Genomic DNA, 22,337 nt, shown 5'->3' with positions numbered 1-22,337 from the left:
GCTGAAATCATTGAAACTGAATCATTTTCGTTTGTGGACAAAAACAAGACATTTCCAGGTTTGACAAACACTGATCAATATTTTTCTGACGTTTCTGGACCGAACGATTACTCGATTAGTCGAGAAAACACATTTAATCGTTAGCTGCAGGTCTATTGTGTGTGTTTTCCTGTGCAGTCTCATCTGCTCATCTGAACTGGCAGTTTGCAGTTAGTGGTTGCCATAGCGATGGCACAAAGAGCTACAATGACGCACCTTCCAAACTACTCATTGTAAAGCAAAGGCAGTGGTTTGTATCGCTCAAAGTGTTGCAAGGCTTGACCTCACGACCCTGCTACAGGTTTTTGAGAAGATCGAGTGAAAAATGGCTCAGAAATTGCAGGTTTTTTTGCAGACTTTTGTGTTTTTGCCCAAGAGTAGGTCACTTTATACTGACATCTGTTCTCCTCTCACTCAGAGAGTCACGGTTCAAGTTCTGTAAGTCACCGTGCTTTGGCACTTGCATTGTATGTATCGGCAGACTGCAAACGCTCAAGAACAGACGTGCTGTAGATCAAAATGCCTCCAGATAACGTATGCAAAGCCACGAAAAACATGTCAACAAATGTGCTTGTAGTTTTCTTTTTAGAACGTTTGCAGCAGCTGAATCCAAAGACCGCTGCTCTTCGGTGGTCACAATGTTGGACGTATAAAAGCTCTCGTCATTGTGTGAAGCCGGGCTCGATCTCACCTGGGGTCCGTGATTGGTTCTCTTTTGTTGGAGATTCTGAAGTTGGCCAAAAAACTAAATGGGTCGGGTTCACCCAGGCCAAGGACCTGAAGTGAAGTGGAGTGGAGAGCGAGTTGAAGAGAATCTTCACTCCACTCTAGCTCTGAACCTTCTACACGACAAGCATGGATGTAAAATTGTGAAATAGACCAAAAAATTCCATTATACTTTAATATTCGAAAATCCTGAATGGACTGAATTTGTGTTTCAATTCATTTTAATAGAGAAAAAAGTGCAAAAAACACTGAATATTTCCTAAATTGTGATATATTCTAATGTCCACATTGAGTTTCTATTGGGAAATGTGGAGCATTAGAAAACAAAGCTACGTGGTGCTGCTCTTCATCTACACTGTATATTACCTGATGATTGAAAACGTATGAATTTGTGCTTCTCTGGACTGTAATGCATGACCGAGGAGAATTCTCCACTCCCCGTCTATAGTTAGTACTGTTACAGAGGACTACAGTACATTCAGTCCGTCAGCGATAAGAGCACTGAGGGAAGCGTTAACTCATCTCTCAGCATGAACACTGAGACACCAGAGGATTTAAACTGGACGGACAGAGATCTGAAGAACTGTGGGTTCATGCATCGCTCACGCCATGAGTCATCCCCGCTCGCCGGAGGTGGAGATTTAAAGGGCTACGCTACGTTTTCTCCTGCTCTAAACGCCACCAGACGCAGGATATGATGAGCAGGAGATTTAACATCTGAACAGAGATTATGTTTGTTGTGCTCATTAGTGCAACAACAGCTACAGGAAGTGGGATCTTGAACGTCACAAAATGAACGTCCTTCATTTTGTATGCGATACGTGTCGCTGTGATGTTACAAGCGTGGCGACACCTTGTCGATGAGCGCTGTCAAACTCGAAAAGAAATGCAACAGCAAAGAAAACAACCTCCATATTTCTCTGATTTTTAATTCCCCTTCAGGAATTTTCTGTTTTCATGTTATACTTTTTATTGTAAGTGAAGAATTTCCCGATTCATCTCACATTTCTGCCGCGATCACAAAAACCTTCCACATGAAAGCACAGACTTGCTTTAAAGGTGAAGCTGTCTGCGCTCCGCGCTGCCCAGAGCACGGAGGTGAAGCTGTGCACACAGTCGGCACAGTTTGCTCCGTCTGTTTACTGTGTGGAGAGCAAATCTTCCATCGACTCGTCAGAAAATGGAACCGTTTACAGACATTTGTGCGTCAACTTGTGCTGAAAGTGAAGGAGAGTACATCCGTGTGTCCTTCACTGCATCAGTATTTGTCTCTGAAACTTTACGTAACGTTTGTGACGGAGAACTAAAAGGTCAAAGTGTGAAAAAATACTTTTCTAAGTCTCGTTTTATACATTTGGTTGCATTTCTTTTCATTTACATGCAGATTCTTTAGATCAAATATTGATCAAACTACCACTCGGCCGTTGTATATCACTATGTTTGGTGCTCTAGTTGTAAACCCTGGTCACATTACTTTCTTTTCATATGGGTGCTGGCAAATGAAAATGTCAAATGTTTGATTAAAGGTCACGACAGTATGAAGGGCAAACAACAAAAAAAGCCCAACAATCATTGGTCTCACTAAATGCCACACACTCACTGAACAGATGAAGTCTCATACGGATCCAGATCGATATATAATTTAGGTTTTAAAGCGCGCGGGCGGATTCACATCACTGACGCCGGGCACGGCTCACAGTTAAATAAAAACAACTCAAAGTCAGGAGTTTGGATTAAAGACGAATGTCCAAACCGAGCTGATTCAGGCCGACGTCACCGGAAGATTCATGAGTGCGACGTCTTTTTTTTATGCTGTATAATCCAGAAACGTTTCATTTGTGTTTTCAATCATACTTTTCAATGTTGTCTCCAGCATCGCTTTACTAGAGCTGCAACTGTGGATTATTTTCGTAATCGATTAATCTGTGGATTATTTTCACGATTAACCGAGTAATCGTTTGGTCCATAAAATGTCAGAAAATGTTCAGTGTTTGTCAAACCTGGACGTGATGATGTTCTCAAATGTCAGACTGCAGTTTAACACTTTAAGCCAAACCTATTTGCACAGTTATGTAATAATATAAAGCACATATGAGTAAAGGGAAGAGACAAATGCAAACAGGCTGTGCTAAAGGTCAGTGCTTTACATGCTCATCCTACCTCCTCCTGCTGATTTACCAGACCCTCACTTGGCTCCATATAAATTGCTAATGAAGAGTAAATGCAAACGAATGTAATTTGTAGGAAGCAGGGCTGCATGTAGACGACAGGAGGGAAGATTCTCCGCCTTAAATTATTAATGCACCACTTACTATCACATTCCTTCTAATGTCAAATGGAGTTTTCTAGGGAGGTTAGAGATGGTGATGAGTTTCTTCACTGGGTATTTGTGTTATCTAATGATCCAGGGAACGCTAATACCAGCCTGCTTTTCACAACATGTTCTGAGGAATCTCATCCTCGCAATCACTGCCTTACAAACCTCTTCACTGGTGAGTCAATTATTGAAATGTGCAGAATTTAAATAAATACCTAATGAGCGAACGGAGCAGCAGCAGCAGCAGCAGCAGCTTCTCGTTGAGTTTCAGTGTTCTCTGCTAACAAGCCGCCGTGATTGCTGTGCCGCTTTCGGCTGACTCCACCTCCAGAAGCGACACTATAAAGAATTTAACTCAGTAGTTGATGGCAAGTGTCGTTTGGCTCGTCTGTGCCGGGGAAATCCCAGCAGCTCCTGCCACCTGAGAGGTGCTTATTAACAAATAAAGGCCTGCAGTCTGAACACCATCATGCACACTTTTGCAGTGCGGCTGCGAAATTGGACCCAGTGAGAACGGAAATGTGCGTAATGAGGGACGCGACTTATTTTCCCTTCCACCTCCGAGTTGGTATCAGCACAAAAATGTGTGAGTCTGTGACAAGATTAGCATTTAGTCACGCTGGCACATGAAACTCTCAATTCAGTCTGGAATAACACCTTCCACACAATATTCAAGCGAGGTCTCCACGTACATGAGAGTATTTATGAGGACATTTTACATAAGTTGCTTAGTTTTGGGGTTAGAGTCGCAAACAAATAAAGAAAAAATGCATTATTTTACATTTGTTTTCATTTATTTTTAATAGCAGTGGAAGCAGCCAGTGTCGACGTACGTCATTATGACGACACTTCTAGGTTTAAGGACATCTTCATTAAAATAAAGTCATGTGACTGATGTTAATTTGTTGAAGTTTGTGTCTCAAACCTTGTCCTTTACATGATAACGATGGGAAACCATCCTTAATATTGTCAAAGACGATTATAATGCCTTTAATGTAACGGCATGGTCATGTTCAACCCTTTGAAATGCACATACACCAACGCCTCAAGCCTTTATTGGTATATAATCACCATATAATAGTTTAAAAACGAGGGCCTTGAGGCTTTTTCTTTGACTTTATTTCTACATGCTCAACCTAATAAGAGTTTTAAAGAAAAACATTACTACTTTACTATATTTTCTATCAGTTTCTGATAGAGCGGCCTGAATCCAGTCCAGGAGGAAGGATTAAATCACTCAGTGTCTGAGTGTTTGAGCTTTGAACAAAATTAAATCATGAATAATAAGTCACCGGAGGGAGATGACTTGAGAATTAAATGAGTTTAGAAATACGTGTGTTTGTCCACATTCCAACCAAACCTGGTGCTAAAAAAAAAAAACAGCTTCCACTACGATCTATGAGCTATTGAAGCTAAAGCTATGTCCTCAAAACCTAAGATTTATTTTCATCACTGCAGTTAAAAACAAACGAGCGCCCATCTTCTCCATCTTTTCATAAAGCAAAGCGAGTTCAGAGTATCTTTATATTATCTGAATTTATAATTTAAATTTAAAAATAACTTAAAATACAAAAGAAAGAGTGAAGAACACACTTTACACAAAGTAAAGGGTAGTTAAGATTACTTTCACCACAGTAAGGCTTGGATTTGATCTTTATCCAAATATTTAAGTCCACATTTTATTGTGTTGTCTCATGCACCAAAGTTACTTGGCAATAAAACGGTCTCTGATTCTGAGTTATAACGTCTTGACTATGTTAAATCTTAAATTTCTTTATATAAGAGGGCTACCTTTTTTATTACCTTTCATATAAATTGCATCAGACAGAAGGTGATGTCATTGACTGTCCTCGAAATCACTGTGGGATTCAACAGATTTTCGGCAGCACAGTGAGAACAGTCAGTAACTCGGAGCTGAATCCATATATTTTGCAGGAAAGTCTTTCATCTTGTTCCACAAAGCAATTTTCAAATGTACAAATGATGACATATTGTTTATGACAAGCAAAAAAAACCTGCCCGCTAAATCCTTTGCTAACTCTAATGTGTAAACTGATTATTTTGGGCCGTGTTGTTTCAGTGAAGCTCTCAGAAATACTCCAGAGCAAAGTCTGCATCATAATTGCACTCACATGCCTCACTGATGCTCATCGCTCAACGTGACCTTTCTGGCGAGGGAGTGATGATGTGTGCTTTGGTCTTTCAGTGGTGCACTGACGAGAAGGGCCTCAAATTCCACATTAGCATCATTCACAGGTGATTTAAAGTGCATGTTACACTGTAAAAAAACAACAACTCTGACTTTGACAACTTACAGGAAAACACAATACTAATCACCTCGCCAAATTTGAATTATCAAAAAAATAACTTTAACTTATGGCGTGTTTCCACCGGCTCGCCTCGACAAGAATCAAAGCTGAACAACGCCGAACTGTAGATCAGTTAAAAAGACTTCAACAATCCTAAAAACGTGCGTTCGTCTCCAACAATTACCAGGGAAATGTCTAAAATCTCAATATTAAATATTTTCAATGAACAGATTCTAATGATTCAGTTACACTGACAAACAACTGCTTTACAAGTTTGTTTGTCGCATGTAAAAGAAGTCACCGCAGTTTCACGTAAGATGCAACCTTAGTCGTGCCGTGCCGCGCCGTGCCATGTCGTGCCGGGACCATAGTGGAAAAGGGCCAAAAGAGTTTAAAAATGATGTAAAATTCAGCAACATTCACTGTTCACTGGTCTGCTGGAGGAGTTGAAAACACACACAGGCTTGTACAACTAGCCTTGTTAGGACACTGCATTGACTTGGATTCATTTAGACAGCCTAACCTTAACCTTAACCTAACCAGTCCATGCCTAACCTTAACCTTAACCCAACCACAATTCAAACCTTAGTCTTAAGCTTAACCAGTTTCTCAGAAATGAGGTTCTAGGACCAGGTTTTGGTCTCCATGAGGACTACTGGTCCTGAGAAGGTCAGTGTTTATACCAGAGAAAGTACAAGAAAAGTGAACACACACACACTCTTACTACTATCTGTAGAGACGAACGCTTCATACGACTGGATTTGAAGATCTTTGTGTCGCTGAGCCCACTGTGAATGCTAATTCCTGTTGAAAAACTCTTGCACTTTTGTGACCACATGTGAGCGGAGAGCGGCGCTTCATTTCGCCCTCACACTCCCAAGGACAGACCTTTCAAGCCTCAGCCAAAGCCTCAAGCTATTGGCCTAGTTTGAGCATCTCTGAGGATCCTTCAGCAGCCAGTCTGTGAGCTGGCAGGTGGTGTGGAGGCATGACGGACAGATGGACGGACGGACAGACGGACAGAAGGACTTATCCACTCAACAACCTTCCACGGGCTGCGAGGCACTGAAAAAAATCAAGGTTCAGTCCAGGGTTCCCCTGTCTCGTAGCTTCCAGCTGACTGCGTCACCCTCTGTGTTAGAAGAATCACTGAACTCTAAACCACATGAACCTCTGGGCAAGGGCAGAATCCTTCAGTGTGACAAGATGGAGGCCAACTGAAATCTGACTAACGGAGCAATGAACCAAACAATAAATCAAGCTGTATGTGATGTATCGGGATTTGGGCGGGATTAATTATTACCAGAACTTCTCAGTGATTTTAGTACTGTACGAATGTTTCCATGTCAGGAAAGTTGACTGCGACTTTTACCTGGCCACAGGTGATACTAATATGTGTGTAAATATTCCATCATCTCCTGTTGTTTAAGCAGTTTTCCGCGGATTTTTAAGCATGGATCGAAGCGCTATGTTTGAAATGGGATGAATGGGAATGAAAAGGGTGACCAGTAAAGGGCGCCTGGGACAGACGGTAGTTTTACTGAGATTTCTTATCGTGTGTGAATTGGACATTAAAATGACAGATGTCCTGTGGTGAAATGACATTACTCCACCTCCTCATATTAAACTAATCCCGTCCAAATAGGGCTATAGTCAGACTATGGTCTATGGTCCCATTTACTTGAATGGGAAAGTGGTGTCAAACTATAATGAATGTGTCTACTATAAAACAGTCAGTGAGGCTTTTACTGGGCCTAGGAATTTAAAAAGCCACGTAATTCTGTAGGGAAACGACTTCAGGGACTAATCTTCCCCCACTTTTTAATCTTTTTTTCTTCTTCTGATGATTGCATCCGTGTCATTAGCAAGAATTGATATTTCCACACAAGCTTGTCTCCATTTCCTTCTCACAGTGCGAGTGTGTCTCGCTTGTGTTGAACAGGCTGATCGCTGCATTAATGATCTTTGTACAGTAGATGTGAGACATCGTTTGCTCTCCCCGAGGGAGGACGGCTCTTCCTCTGGCCCATCTGCACAGTAAGCGAATTCCTGCTCCGAGTCGACGGCGCCGACAACGATTCACAAATGACACGTCGCACAATGGGAAGATTGCAACACAACGACAGACGATTGCATCGATTGGATCTGAACTATGTCTGCGTCGTCTTCACGCATCACTGCAGACAATAATGACGACTGGGGAAGAAGGTTAGTGTTCAGACTTCAGAATGAATGAGTTGTGATCATTTACTCTGGCTAAAACTAAACCAGAAAGAGCAGCTCACCGTCAGATACTGACGTTTACAGCAGTTTTACCGTTTAAAGATTGAGAAGGTATGAGAGTTTGACTGTAACAGGCAGAATGGTAACTGCTCTGGTGAGTAACACTCTTATGACCATCAAGATAATAAGGCTGCCTGGATTTATGCTGATTTTATGGCTCTAGAATTGTCAAAAAATGTTCAGTGACTGAGCGCTTCTGCCGCTTTCTGCTCCGTTTTCCAAGATAACTTTCACTTTCGTTATCTGGCGAGTTATTCAACCGTTTATGAATTGTCTGTGTTTGGACGGGCGTTCCGTGGAAGTCCTGAGGTTCTACCAGACAATGAATTTTCTAGATATCACAAACAGTCTAGAAGTTACAGGAATAAGACAAACTAAACTGGTGGTGAAACAACAGGTGTTTTACTGGAGCTCTCACCATCTGTTAGCAACACATTTGCTAACTCACTGTCTTATGGTGGTTATCCTAGCTTGGCAGTTAGCGTAGCAGCAGCAGCCATTTTGTTTTCCTCAAGTCAAACACAAGTGTGAAGGTGAACAAAATAAACACTTCTCTGCCAAGGAGAAACAACTTAAATATCAATTCAACTTCTTTCTTGCACAGAATTAAAGCACTTTCAATGACCCACTTCTATTTAGGGAGATTTCCCAAAACTTTCAGGGGCCTTGGAAAAGGAGGCGTCGTGTTATTCAAACGTCGCACACGACCTATCGCTAGCTTTGACACCTTGAATTTTTAATACAGTGGTTCGCCTTAAAACCAGCGACCAGCCCATGACACAGGACCATAAAACACATGCTTTGTAATGGTTTTTAGACATTTGAAATGGTAATATAAATAATATAAATGTTGTTTAAATGGTACTGCACTAGTCATACTACACATCTTCAGTTAAATGCACCAAATGTGTCCACATTTACTCCACTTTCAATCACACGCACTCCGTACACAACCATTTGGCGTCATAATCAAAGTTAATTATCCACACATTACATCACCTGGATGAACAGCGTCCCTTGGCCATAGCCAGTGATTGCAGTGAAGCCAGCATGACTCACCCTGATGCCCAGCTCCACATTCTCTCCTCCGTACACCTCCATCCCTTCATCCAGCAGCCCAATCTCCTCAAAGTACAGCCGATCTACCACGAAGCAGCCAATCAGGGCCGGGCTCCTGGGGGATTAGAGGTGATGTATATGTCAGGGTATTGGCTTTTTCCTTCTCTTATTTCCTGTGTTGTCTTTGTGTTTGCTACTGTTTTGTGTCTGGACCCCGTCTGTCTACATTCCACTCTCTTTGTTTGGTGTTAATCAGTTCTTCGCTAATCCTCTTGGGCCTCAGGATCACTGTGACTGCCTCCATACCTGCAAGATCCACAAGCCCCATATCATCATCTGCAAACACTCTTTCTGGATCTTGGTCTCCCCGTCTGCAGGCCAGCCAATTGCTTTGAACCACTGCGCCGCTCTTCCTCGCTGTTCCAGTCCCTTAGCCAAATTGGTCTCTGAGAACTTGGCAGTTAAGCCACTGAAGCCATCTGCAAATCTCTTAAAATAAATTGCTGTGAACCTGTTTTTGACTCCTGGCTTGTGTTTGCAATTATAAAACAACTGTTATAACAGTAGACGAGTTCATTTTGTCTACTCATGTACACATGTGTGATGTTAGCTTGGCACCGTTGCTATAGTGACGGATAGATTTCACAACATAAGCTGCTCTTGTAGCAGAGATGATATTTGTCTCATTGCTTTTACATAAAGTCATTAAATAACCGTCAGAGATTCAGGAAACGTGTTAAATTAAAAGACTGGCTTCACGAATAACAATGGAGCGGCAACCATTGCAGGTTGCCAGTAGAGTTGCTTTTTTATTGTGGTCTTCTTTTACCAAATAGGTCCAATAACTATGTTGACTTGCATGAGCACAGTGTAAAACCTGGTGTAAGTGCAGTTCCTGCTGTGTTTCTGAAACTTTGCTAACTAAGTTTTGCACAATAACGCTCCCTGTAAAATAAAAACACGCCACGTCTGTCAGGCTCTGACGACTTACTGGATCGGTGCACTCTTGTTGCCCTTGTGCCACCAGGACTTGGGCGGGTTGAGGTAGCGACACCACAGCTCCCAGTCGAAGCCCTGGGCAGACAGCGGATACTCTTCAATCTCAAACGTGTCGTACTTGATGTTGTCGAACGACGGCGAGATAATGCGGGTTCTGTCCTCTTTAATCCTCTGAAGAATGGGCTCGGCCCTTCAAACACACAGAGATTCATTTTTACTGGGAGTATTTGTTTTGACAGGCTGTCGTGTCAGGGCAGCCTTTTTTTACAAAAACAATTTCATCCGTCTGTCAGAACGTTATTTCCCATCTGACGAGTTGATTTTTTTATAATCATAATATCTGAAGATGAAGGAAACTGATTAACCTGATATCAATTTGCAAACAGTCAGTGTTTGGAAAGGAGTAAAAGCTCATGCTTCACTTTTGGAGCAGAGTCAAGCACTGCCCAACTGCACTGCAGGTCAATTGCTTTGCTTTAATCACGTTATAAATTATGCAAATATTCCAATACGGGCACTAGCCAATCAATTCCTGTTTATGTGTTTAGCTCAAATGGAGCTTTAACAACATCGGCAACTCATACTCGACAGACGCTGACTCTAAACCTCCAGTCGCACAACCGCCGTCAAGTCTTACAGTCAGAGGAGGAGAGAGCAGCCACAAGATTTACTCAAGTAAAAGTACTGTTACTTACTCAAGTAATGGCTTTTTTTCTTCTTTTTTTATGATTTTTAATTTATTTGAAGCTGTTTTATCTAATTTTTAAACCTTTCACTTATTATGTCTTTTGTTTACTCTGTACAGCACTTTGGTCCACTGTGGTTTGTTTAAAGTGCTTAACAAATAAAGTTGGATTGGATTGGAAGTAGAAGTAAAAGTACTCGTGAAAATAATTACTTGAGTAAGACTAAAAAAGTATGCAGTGAAAACACTACTTAAGTACTCAAGAGTACAAGTACTGCGTTTCTCCAGATTTATTTTTGAAATATTCAGAGCAACACAAATGGTAGCAAAATAGACGCGACATAATATACAATAAATAAATTAGGATTATCCAATTCGGATACATCGACTTTTATTGGTTCAAATAGAACATTTATAGAAATGTTGGCTGAAGACGGCTGTCAGGGAGAGAAATAGATTGCACATGTACTAAAAAAAATATATAAATAAATGAAGTATGTTGCAATAAAACTACCCCTAAAATTACAATTTATCCAAAAAGTTACTCAAGTATTTGTAACGGAGTGAATGTTTACAGTGACATGTGTGAATCCACAGAAAAATAAATAAATGTCTTTGCTGCTCTGGTACTCATTAAATAAATAAAGTCTCCAAACCATGATAGTAATGATGTTTTTCATGGAAAATACTTAGAGTTTCTGCTTCTCACAAACCCACACAGTGCCATGACTCAACAACCAGAGCACTTATATTGAGCCACACTCGCGTCACGCTGCTCACATCGTGAGTGACTCACCAGCCGATGTTGAATTCCACGTGGGCATCAAACAGGGCAACGACCGGGGCGGTGGCGGCCCTCCACCCGCTCACTCTGGACCGGATCAGACCCTCCTGCTTGGAATGTCGCACCAACTTAATAAAACCTGGATGCTGGCTGTTGGTTTCAGAGACAAAATCCTGCAGTTTCTCCTTTAAGTCACCTACAGAACACACACACACACACACACACACATGCAACATGTTACACGAAGATGCTGTTTGAGGTTTGGCTGTGAAAACACTTCCACCCACGAGACTTTGTTGTGTCCTCCCTTTTTTTTTTTTTTTTTTTTATTATTGGGTCAAAAGTGTTCATGCTTGATTGCTTTGAACACCGGACCAAAGAGGCAGCGGCTGCAGCCAGCAGAGCAGACCACCACGGGGCTCTCCACTCATAACTGGATATTGCAATATTGAGGATTCAGCCGGCGATGCTTTTCAAAACAGGGGGGGGGGGGGGGAGATGGAGGAAGTGTGTGCAGTTTATTGTTGGCTGCACAGTTTATTACCTGAGCTATATGCTGCATGAGGACATACCCTGCAGGATAACACAGTCACTGTGGCCGTATACTGGCTCGTATCAGGCGATACAGGGATGATGATACAACAGACTGCAAGATTTTGGGGAACTACAGATTATACAAAGCAATATATTGTTAAAAAAAACATCTATTTTAAGGAAAACTTGCATACTAAAAAGTGAAAATGTGAAATGCATTAATAATATATAGTTTTCTTTGTATAGAGAGAGTTGTAGGAGAAGGAGAAAGTACAACTACAGAAACTACAGAAAAACTACAACACAAAACCACCGTCAAAGACACATTTTCTGGTGACATTTTTAAAAATACAGTAAATATCTGCTGTGCATTAAGTGAGTTTGCACTGGTTTGCATTACATAAATGTCACCCCTCCCCCCCCCATCTGTGACGGTGTGTGTGCAAATGTTAAGTGGATGTATTTCCAACACCTTCCAGTCAGTGAGTGATTCTGAACTGAGGCCACGTGCGTGCAAACAGAAAGACCAAGAATTTAAACAGAGACACGACTGTCACACAACAACTTCACCTTTGACCTCTGGAACGTGTTCTGAGTTCAAACAGAAACAGGAAGCAGCTGCGGGCAGACAGGAAGCAGCTGCTCTGCCGCTCCTGACATCTTGGAGACCGTGTCAGGAATGTTATGAAGTTGAGGAATGATGCGTTGGTCCGATCCAACAACACTGGAATATTATGGTGTTTTGTTGGAGATCTGATCACAGAACGATCTACGTTTTCAAAAACCATGAACACTGTGAGACTAAACCCTCCATCTCTTCAGATTAACCTTAATATGGATTAGATTTGATGTTGTTCATAATGTTGTGAGCAGCCTTACTGTCTGGTTTGTCTTACAAATATTAATGAAAAGTGCAAAAACACATTTAATGTTGTTGCAGGTGTTACAATAACTATTTAAATGATTTTAACATATCCTTTTTTTTTTTATCAGCGATCACTTTTAGAAGTTGGGAAAGTACGAATTAGGTTCATCCATATGTGTCATTTATGGCTGTTTAAGGAAGTTTTAATCAGTTTTGTCATCAATCAATCGTTATTTTATAAACTTCATTTCCAGGAGACTTTAGACACACACTGTTTCATTACTCTGCGGCTGCAACTAATGATTATTTCTCAATAAGAGAGAGTTGTTTGGTCCATAAATGTCTGAAAATGTTGAAAAATGAAATGAAAAACCTCAAAATTAAATTTATCCACAAAGATAAACAATAAAAGAAGACTTTTATTCAGTCTTATTTGATATGATTTACTTACAATATGGAGCAAATATGGAGTTGACCGGTGACGTTATCATGACAGGATTATTTGTGGTGAACCTCACGAGGGAACTGACGGTCAAAGAAGTCTGGTCCTTCACCGTCTACAGTTTCTAATATGATGAAAAGCAGTCGGGGGAAATCTCGGTGCCACTGCATCAGGAAAATGTAACCTGAAACTATATTACTCAAACAGGAAGCCATATATCAATTTAGTGCCGCAGCGTTGCTGAATTCTCTGGGAGGAAGCTCATGTGAGATGGACTGAGAGACGGTGGAGAGTGGTTCTGATGTCAGACGAGTGCAGGTTTTTCCTGCTTGTTTTTTGGGGGAAAAACTGACATGAAGACTGTCCAGAATGTTAACAATGAGGTGCAGAAACCAGCGTGTGTGATGGTCGGGGGGGAGCATCAGTACCCGCGGCACGCTTCATCTCAATATAGGTGAAGGTCCACTGATGCAGAGGCTGACACTGGAACAGCTTTTCCCGACTTTTTCTCGATGTTAATGTTTAAAAAACAAAATTAAGCACATTTTCCTGTATCGTCTGATCATCTGCGTCCTCTGTTGCACCAACTGTCCTCCTGTCTTTAACATCCTCCGTCCAATATAATCAATATCCCTCCTCTGCATGTGACCAAACCCTCTCAAGCTTGTCTCTCTTACTTTATCTCGAGACCATTCAACCTAAGCTGGCCCTCGAATATGCTCATCTCTGTCCATCTTTGTATAAAGGTTCAAATAATTATAAAAAATGTAAGATTTTTGTTTTATTGCATTTTTAGAATGTGTCCGCAACCCTTATGGAAATAGGGTTTATGAGAGTAAGTCTCAACTTTGTAAGTGTGTGTGTGTGTGTGTGTCAGGAATATGGGAAAATACAGTGTTGGTCAATCAATGTGTGTGTGTGTGTGTTCTTCTTTGTGCATTACAGGTTACAGGTTGTTATTATGAACACGGGACTCCTGAGTCTCTCATTTACGCACTAAATCAGACTGTATTTAGTCATTTTGTGCAACACACATACATAACATTACATAATAAACATGCATTTACAATATAATGTGCACCGAGTCTTCAGTGTGATCGTAGCTCAGCAGTGACTGGTTTTCTGTCCTTTGTGCTAAAATCCCTCGTGGAGATGAACAATTTCCGGCAGTTTCACAGGAAGAGAATGAAAATGAGCGCTGATGAACGCTAACTTGCACTCATACAAACAAAGAGAGTTCATTTTCGACTCTTCCTCTGTTACAGGAAAAGCTTTTGTCGTGAACGCGTCAACAGCTGCTAATGATGTTACACCTGATTATCTGCATTAATTATTCATCCAGTACTCATTTGAATAATCTGATGTGTTACTTAATTAAAAATGAGGAATATAAAGCGCTGCAGCTCACGACAAACCCCAAACCAGGCGTGGCTCGTTAAAAAAAAAAGAAGCTTATTATTCCTCGGGGACTGACTTCCTGCTGGAGCTCAGCTGGAAATCACGGAAAAGGGTTTGGAAGAGGAACAAACTAACATTGATGAAGAGGATAATTATGATATTATGGGCTGTCCTTTGATTTCTCACTTGTTACAGTGTCACTGTTGAATGCAGCAGCGACACCGTTTACTTAAGCCCTGATTACTCGGCTCGGTTCCTCATGCGAGTCCAAACTAAACACACTTGATCGCCACGTAGGCGTTGTTGTTGTTCGCGCGGCAGATGGTGAATCGGCGCGGATGCGGGCCTCGCAGTGGCTGTGTGGTCTGTGTTACACAACTCGACAGCCTTTCACTACACAACTCTGCGACGGTGAAAATGACGACGCCGTTTCTCGCTCTTCCTACACATTCACGACGGCCTCGCGCTGCATCCTGGGCCCAATGCAGGCAGCTGACGATCCAGCAGAGACTTTGTATTTGACAGTTGAGCTGCTTCATCTGCACACGGCGCTCAAGTTTGTGTGTGACCTTCAGCTTTCACTGGCTTATGGACTGGACTGTACTGTACTGTACTGTACTGCACATCCATCTCCATCAAATTGAGCCATAAGATCTGACCAGCAACGAGCAGCAAAAAGAAGTCAACAGGTTTCAGCTTCTGTCTTTCTTTTTTAAACTAACTTTTTATGTGTATATATATATATATATATACACACATATATATATATATATATGTGTGTATATATATATATACACATATATATGTGTATATATATATATATATATATATATGTGTATATATATATATATACACATATATATATATATATATATGTGTATATATACTTATACAGTGCTGAAGAAAAAAACATTTGTAGAAAAAGACAAATGGACAAAGAAGGCCATTGTTGCCAATTCTGATATTTTCTTAACAAAGCACATTTATCTTAAGATCTTCAGATAACTCCACATACAGCAAAACTTCTCAAGTTATCCTTTGTTTCCATGGCGACACAGCACATGCAGATGCAGCATCTCGTCTTTATTCCCGAAACACACATTACTTCCATCATACGCGGATGGAACAAGTACAGAAATCCACTTGGGGCACGGGGAGATCAACTTTGCCCTCTGCGATTTAAGTTGTAGAATCTTCCGCTGCACAGTGTCATAATTAAATTGAATCTTGAATGATTCATGTTTCATTTAACATATAGAATGATCCGTCTTGTGACGGCGGCTCTGATAAATGAGGCCTCCTCAGAACGCTGCTCTTACACGGTCATGCCTTCCTGCAGCCACAGCTCGTGGACATTATCCAATTAAGGTGGAATCAGCGAGGTCAATTTGCCCTTCTCTCCCTTGATGGCGATACATTCTCCTGCATGCTGATGCTTCTCGGAGGTGAGCCGTGACAGTGGCGGACGACGACTCCCTTCAACAATCGCGGGCCAGCGGCGTAACGACATGTGGCACAGCTAAAATTCCACAGTCAGACCCTTCAGACGCAGTGTGACCGAGCGCTCGCACAAACCGGCTGAAATGCCATCAGCAAAATGCCAGGGCGTGATTTGGATGTTTGAAGGAAAGCGCTCCTGACTCCTAATTACAGGATGAAATATGAATGTTTACGAGACGCGGCGCGATGTGCTAAGAAATAATAATTATAATAATAATCCTGTGCTGGGAGCAGCGAGAGCATTTGTTTGGGTAGTTTTTTTTTAATAAACTGAAAACTGGATACATTTAAATCCCTGGTCAGTAATTAGCCTGACGGACATTGATTAACTCGTCCAATATTATTGAGTTAACCAGACAGAAAGCTAGAGGCAGTAATATATGCTCTGCATTATTGACTTTGGTAAACATATTCTTCCCTGTCCCAGTGTTTACTCATGTCTTCTTCTTCTTCAGCTCATTAAAAAGTGCAGTCCCTATAACGACCTTGGCACAGTATCATTACCTTTTTTACGTCCTACACTGTCCACTTCACGTCTCCACTTTCTTCCTTGTCCGTATTCTCTCACACTGAGACTCGGCAGGTGCACACACTGGGAATCATTCCATCCTGACGCTGTTTACATGACGCCCAGTGCATGCAGATGTAAGAATTAGGCTTGTAAATGCAGACAAGATATGTGCAAACACACCATCACCTCACCGGATTGTTATCTGCCCCAGGGAAAATACACTGGCTTTGCAGCTAATTAATGTTATTCATCTATCGGTTAAATCCAGTGAACGCAGCCTCTAATTAAAAACATTACAGGAGTCTAGAGGGGATGAGACAACCAGGAGCTATCACAGAATTATCCACACAGGTGGCACAACAAGGCCACGGTACACACACTCCATTAGCACAAAGATGCTCAAATCTAAAATGGTGGCGGTGACAGTGTAACATTACAATTCTTGGTAAATGTTTGAATTTATAGGTTCTACTTTCTCACAGATGTAAACAGGTGACTTTAGTTTGATCGGACGTAATCGCAACGGATTTCATTTGTTGTAAAGTCCTCAATATACTCGCAATCCATGTCTGTGTCAGTCTCCCCACACCACACATGAGCTGCTATTCAACTGCTGACTTTGTATCTCATAATTTTGACTTTTTATCTCATAATTTTGACTTTTTATCTCATAATTCTGACTTTGTATCTCATTATTTTGACTTTTTATCTCATAATTATGACTTTTTATCTCATAATTATGACTTTTTATCTCATAATTTTGACTTTGTATCCCATAATTATGACTTTTTATCTCATAATTTTTGACTTTGTATCTCATAATTATGACTTTTTATCTCATAATTTTTGACTTTTTATCTCATAATTGTGACTTTTTATCTCATAACTATGACTTTGTATCTCATATTAATGACTTTTTATCTCATAATTATATGATGACATTTTGTTGACATTTTATATCATAATGTTGACTGTTTATCTCATAATTTCGACTTTTATCTCATAATTATGACTTTTTATCTCATAATTTTGACTTTTATCTCATAATTATGACTTTTTATCTCATAATTTCGACTTTTTATCTCATAATTTCGACTTACTTGGAGGATATTTTTATTATTTATCTCTCTCTTTTTTTTGGGCTTCCATAGCTTCTAGACGTCACACTGCGTTTTAATTCAACTTGGAGACAAAATTTGCGGTTTATCTGCGTGGGCTCGCTAGCTCACCGGTTAGCCGCTCAGGTGACAGCTGAGAGCTGAAACCCGGTGTCCGGGGTGTGCGACAGAAACCCGGAGACAGGAGACCAGAGCCTCAGTGTCGGACACTGTAGACAACGAGCTGCTGCTGTGTTTTAAGTCCACTTGGAGTCGAAATCTGCGGCTAACAGCTGGTGTCGCTAAAAACAACTAGCGATAACAAACAGGCATTACGTCACCAACTCAAGTTTAATTTTGTAGTAACGAGTAACGAACATGATAAAAGTAAAAGTTGTCAGAAATATAAATAAAGTACAGATATGTGAACATTCTACTTAAGTAAAGTAACAAAGTATTTGTACTTGGTTACTTTACAACACTGACAACACCAGTTTCTATTTTCTTCTAAACGTGGACGTCAGTCACAAAATCCCCATCATCGAAGGCGACCTGTAACGAGCGAATGAGACCATTAACTCCTCAGGAAAACTCAACTCAAGTGAAACGAAGGCTCATTTTCCCAAAGACTTTTAATTAAACTGAGTTCTTCTTACAATCAGCAGAGTCGGCCCCCGGAGGTTAACGGCAACTTTCTGACTTCCTAAGCTTCACTTTTCAAACCTGGAGACTTCATGATTTTTATATATCGGGTGCGTCGAGTTAAAGTCGGAAATTGGAATTTAAACACCCCCCGAGTCAGAGGAGGCACTTTCTCCCTGACTCTCCTTTGAAACATGTCTTTCAGTGTTGTTTTGAATAATTCATTAATTGTTCCTTATTAGTCATGTACAGTTTTTGTACGTTGAACCAGTAAAATCAAGAATAATAGAGGGTGGTACAGTACATTTAAAACTCTGCAAGATGTGGTGATTTTCATTGGAGGACAAATTATAAATAACTACATAATAAAACAATAAAGCTGGAAAATAACATCAGACTCAAAGTTAAAATAGAAATAGAAATAATAGTTTAAATAAATACATTCTGCACGGAAAAGCAGCTGAAATACGGCGTTTCATGTTCTGTGGAGCGATAAATGACTTATTGTCCACTTAATAAACGTACGGCTAATTACACCTGAAAAACAGAGTGCAATCCTAACCTAATCCTAATCCTGTGCGTGAGAGAAGAGCAGCCAGCTCATACTCCACAAGAACAGAAACTTGTTTTCTCTTTCCCAGAAAAGAATGATGTCATTATTACAATAATTAAAAAACAGCTGATATTGTGCCTTCAACAAACGTCACTATATTATTTCAAATTATACATTTGTGTCCAACAAATTAACTAATTTAGCTCTTTTTTAAACTACCGTAGATTATTATTATTTTTATTTATTTAATTATTTCGTTTTTTTTAGTGCAGTCATTTATTTTACATTTTATCAGCAGGCAGCGGTTTTCATGTGCAGTCTGGACGCAGGGAGGGTTGAACATCTGTCCTGACTGTTCTGCAGCTGGGAGGGAGAGGAGAGGACTGGGGCCGCCCGCCTGTGGGTGCTCTGGGACAGGGGAGGGAACCACGGCGGCACCCGCTGGTCGTTCAGAAGTAAAACGACACGTTAAAGTCTCCAAAAGTCCAGAAAAAGTCACTAGAGTGGTCTGAACACTCACTAAACATAGTGACAGAGTTCTCTTGAACTCACTCTCTGGTTCTCCGCCTGCTCTGTGAGTCACATACTGTACTTTACTGGGTTTTTACTTACTAAAAAACAAGTGACGTCTCACAACCAGGTGGATTTTCTTTGTCATCTGTTGTTTTCACAACATCCTTCAAAGGCTCTTCCAATTTATTGAACAAATAAATCCAATGAATCCCGAAAACTCCCTTTCCTTCACTGTGACTGTTACTCAATGCACAGCGTGTCAAATTCACTGCGTGTCTTAATTTTTTTAAGATGTAATTTAGCTTTTCTAACGGTCGCAGGCCAGCGTCATGAGTGCTGTACTTATATTTAATATTGTATATGAATTGGTTGATGTTTTGCTTCCTTCTTCTATCTTCCGAGTTTCTTCCTGTCACACCAGGGTGTTGCAGCTGGATGCTCCTCTTTATTTTACTTCAACATGTTCGTACAATTATTTTGGGAAATTCTTTCCTTCACCCCGACTTTGTCCCGACAGGCAAACAATGAGATCGGACCCAAAAGTGCAAGCTCGTCAAAGTATGTCGTGCTACTTTTTTCTCCCTCTTATCGCAGAAAAATACATAACAAAAGCAAGAGCTGTCGAGAGAATGTGCCGGTAATTGAGTTTTTGTTATTGTCCCGTAAGCTGGACATTCAGCGCTCCCTGACTCTAATCAGGCTGAGGATTTCCAGAGACCGATGAAGACTTGTGCAGATCTGGATTATCCAGAGTAACAAAGGAAGTGTTTATATTCATGCATTTCCAAATCACTTCCATTCCCCTCCATTGTGCTGGTGAAATGTCACAAACACGCATCTCAGACTCAGATCTAAATGAACAATATTTTCATTTTGCTGAATTTGCTCAAACGACAGGAAAAGAACGGCGGCGAGTGTCCGACTGCTGCTTACTGTTATTGCTGTGGTCGTCAACCAGGATGATCTCCTTCAGCAGGTGCGACGGCGTCCTGTTGACCGCAGAGTGGATGGATCGCAGGATGACGGACAAGGCTTCGTTCACAAAGATGAACACGATGCTCATTTGGGGGAGATTGAAAGGATAAGTGGCGTTTCTGCACCTGTGAAGGAGAAAAAATCTATATATTATAATATTGAAGAACAGCGTAATGTCACAATCGAGTGATATTCTTGGCAGTCAATATAGAAATTGTATAAATCTCTGCACTGTGGTGCACCTGCACTGCAGTTGTGAAACAGATCAGTGAAGGAGGAATGAGTGAGTGAGCGCTGAGGTCTGCCAACAGTCACACTCAGAATGGCAGCTTCTTCTCAGGCTGAGATTAAGGTGACGATACTGAGGTTTAATGATTAAATGAGCTGCTCATTAACACTTAATGGATTGCGGTATTAAAATCTGCTGCTGACACTAATATTCTGGTTTGGAACGACCATATAATTTAATTGTCAAGAGTGAATCCTTAACCTGTCTGTCAAATATCATCACATGACTGTTTATTACTAACAGAGAATGTGCGAAATAGAGAAAAGCTGGTGGAAACACGTCATGTGTCACTTAAGCGATTCAGAATAACTATCTAATTGCGATTATTTGGACAGGAATTGCGATTGCGATATGATTCCCGATATCAGAGGGAACGGTCATTCTTACGTCATTATTGTCATTTCCATGCATCAAAAACACATTTAGAACGATTCCGGTGTGATATTTGTGCAGATGTTTGACAAACAAAGACGTTTGTGTATAGATAGACAAGACAATAGTTCATCTAAATTGATATTTTGACTTTAAAAGACATTTGATTCTTGCAATTTGAAAATTGCAATAAAAATGTGATTAATTGTTGAGCATAAAAACAATAATGACAATAACTCCATTATGCAGGGCCATGTTCAGGCCTTTGAATTGAATGTTTCTCGTCTTTTGTTCAATAAACTTTTCAGTGCATTTGGTCCAGAATGGTTAGCACTAATGCTAAATAACAGTGAGTGATGTTTGGATGTGATCACAGACTCGACGGTCTACAGGGAGCTCAGTGATGAGCAGAGAGGAGAAAATGCCCTGAAGATCTTTGAGCTGTGTCAATGTTTGCACCAGGATGTCACCGCGTGCTGCTGCTGCCGCCGTAACCTTGGCGATGTGAACATGAAAGCTGGGTTAAAAAGCGTGTCACAGTCACCCAGCGCGCTGTGACCAATTCCCTGTGAAGGACTTAAGACTGGGCCTTAATTCAAGGTTTCACAGAGCAGAAAAAAACACCCACTACTGTCAATTCATTTCTAGGACGCGGGTGTGAAGCGTGCGTGCGGGTCGTCCTGTCGACTTCAGACAGCCTTGGCCGTCGGTGACACATCAGTGCAATAAAAAAAAAAAGTCAAGTCGACAATCAGGAGTTTCACCTGTTCATGCAACGTGATTGACTCTGTTCTGACGACTGCAGAGAGAAACACGTCTGCACAGGAACTCCAGAGGAACAGCGACGGATATCCATGAGATTATAGCTTTTTTTCATGATTAAAACAAGATTTTCGATAGTTTAAGCTTCTTAAATGTGAGTATTTTCTTCATTTCTTTGCTCTGGAGAACAAAGAAATCATTAAAAGTGAATCATTTTGGTTTGTGGACAAAACAAGACATTTGAGAACATCAGCATTTCCAGGTTTGACGAACACCGATCAACCTTTTGTAAGGTTTTCTGATATTTTATGGACCAAACGATACATAAACATAAACATCGATATCGTTCGTCCAAATGCTACTAATATATACTCGGGTATTTACAGATGATAATCCTGGTCCCTGATCCTACCAGACTCACAAGATCCTTTGTTTGAAAACTAAAACACATGCTGAATGTCTTATAAATGTAATATATCTAAAATCTGCTATTTTCCTTTTACACAAATGAATATTAATTTGATATCATGACAATTTGTTCAGTTTCAGGCAGGTTTTATACTGTGGTACAGAACTGAAAACGTCAAAATATGAACTAATAGATTTTAATTCACGGATGAGAACATAAAGATAGTTACCAATTTTTTATACCAAGTACATAAAAATTAGAAAAAGAAGATTAT

General features: G+C 40.6%; 1 protein-coding gene across 1 annotated transcript in view; it reads right to left on the bottom strand.

The window, feature by feature from the left end:
• galnt18b (UDP-N-acetyl-alpha-D-galactosamine:polypeptide N-acetylgalactosaminyltransferase 18b) overlaps nucleotides 1–22,337 on the bottom strand; it is an 81,002-nt gene that overhangs the window by 21,366 nt on the left and 37,299 nt on the right. The window contains exons 3-6 of the mRNA XM_058630146.1: nucleotides 20,190–20,356; nucleotides 11,214–11,397; nucleotides 9,725–9,922; nucleotides 8,734–8,848 (exon numbers count right to left, since the gene is read on the bottom strand). Of these exons, the coding sequence (XP_058486129.1) occupies nucleotides 8,734–8,848; nucleotides 9,725–9,922; nucleotides 11,214–11,397; nucleotides 20,190–20,356 (664 nt within the window). The remainder of the gene's footprint in view (nucleotides 1–8,733; nucleotides 8,849–9,724; nucleotides 9,923–11,213; nucleotides 11,398–20,189; nucleotides 20,357–22,337) is intronic.

This window comes from Solea solea, chromosome 5 (assembly GCF_958295425.1).
Source record: "Solea solea chromosome 5, fSolSol10.1, whole genome shotgun sequence".
In the NCBI taxonomy this organism is placed as follows: Eukaryota; Metazoa; Chordata; class Actinopteri; order Pleuronectiformes; family Soleidae; genus Solea; species Solea solea.
This window is presented reverse-complemented; position numbering and strand designations above follow the sequence as displayed.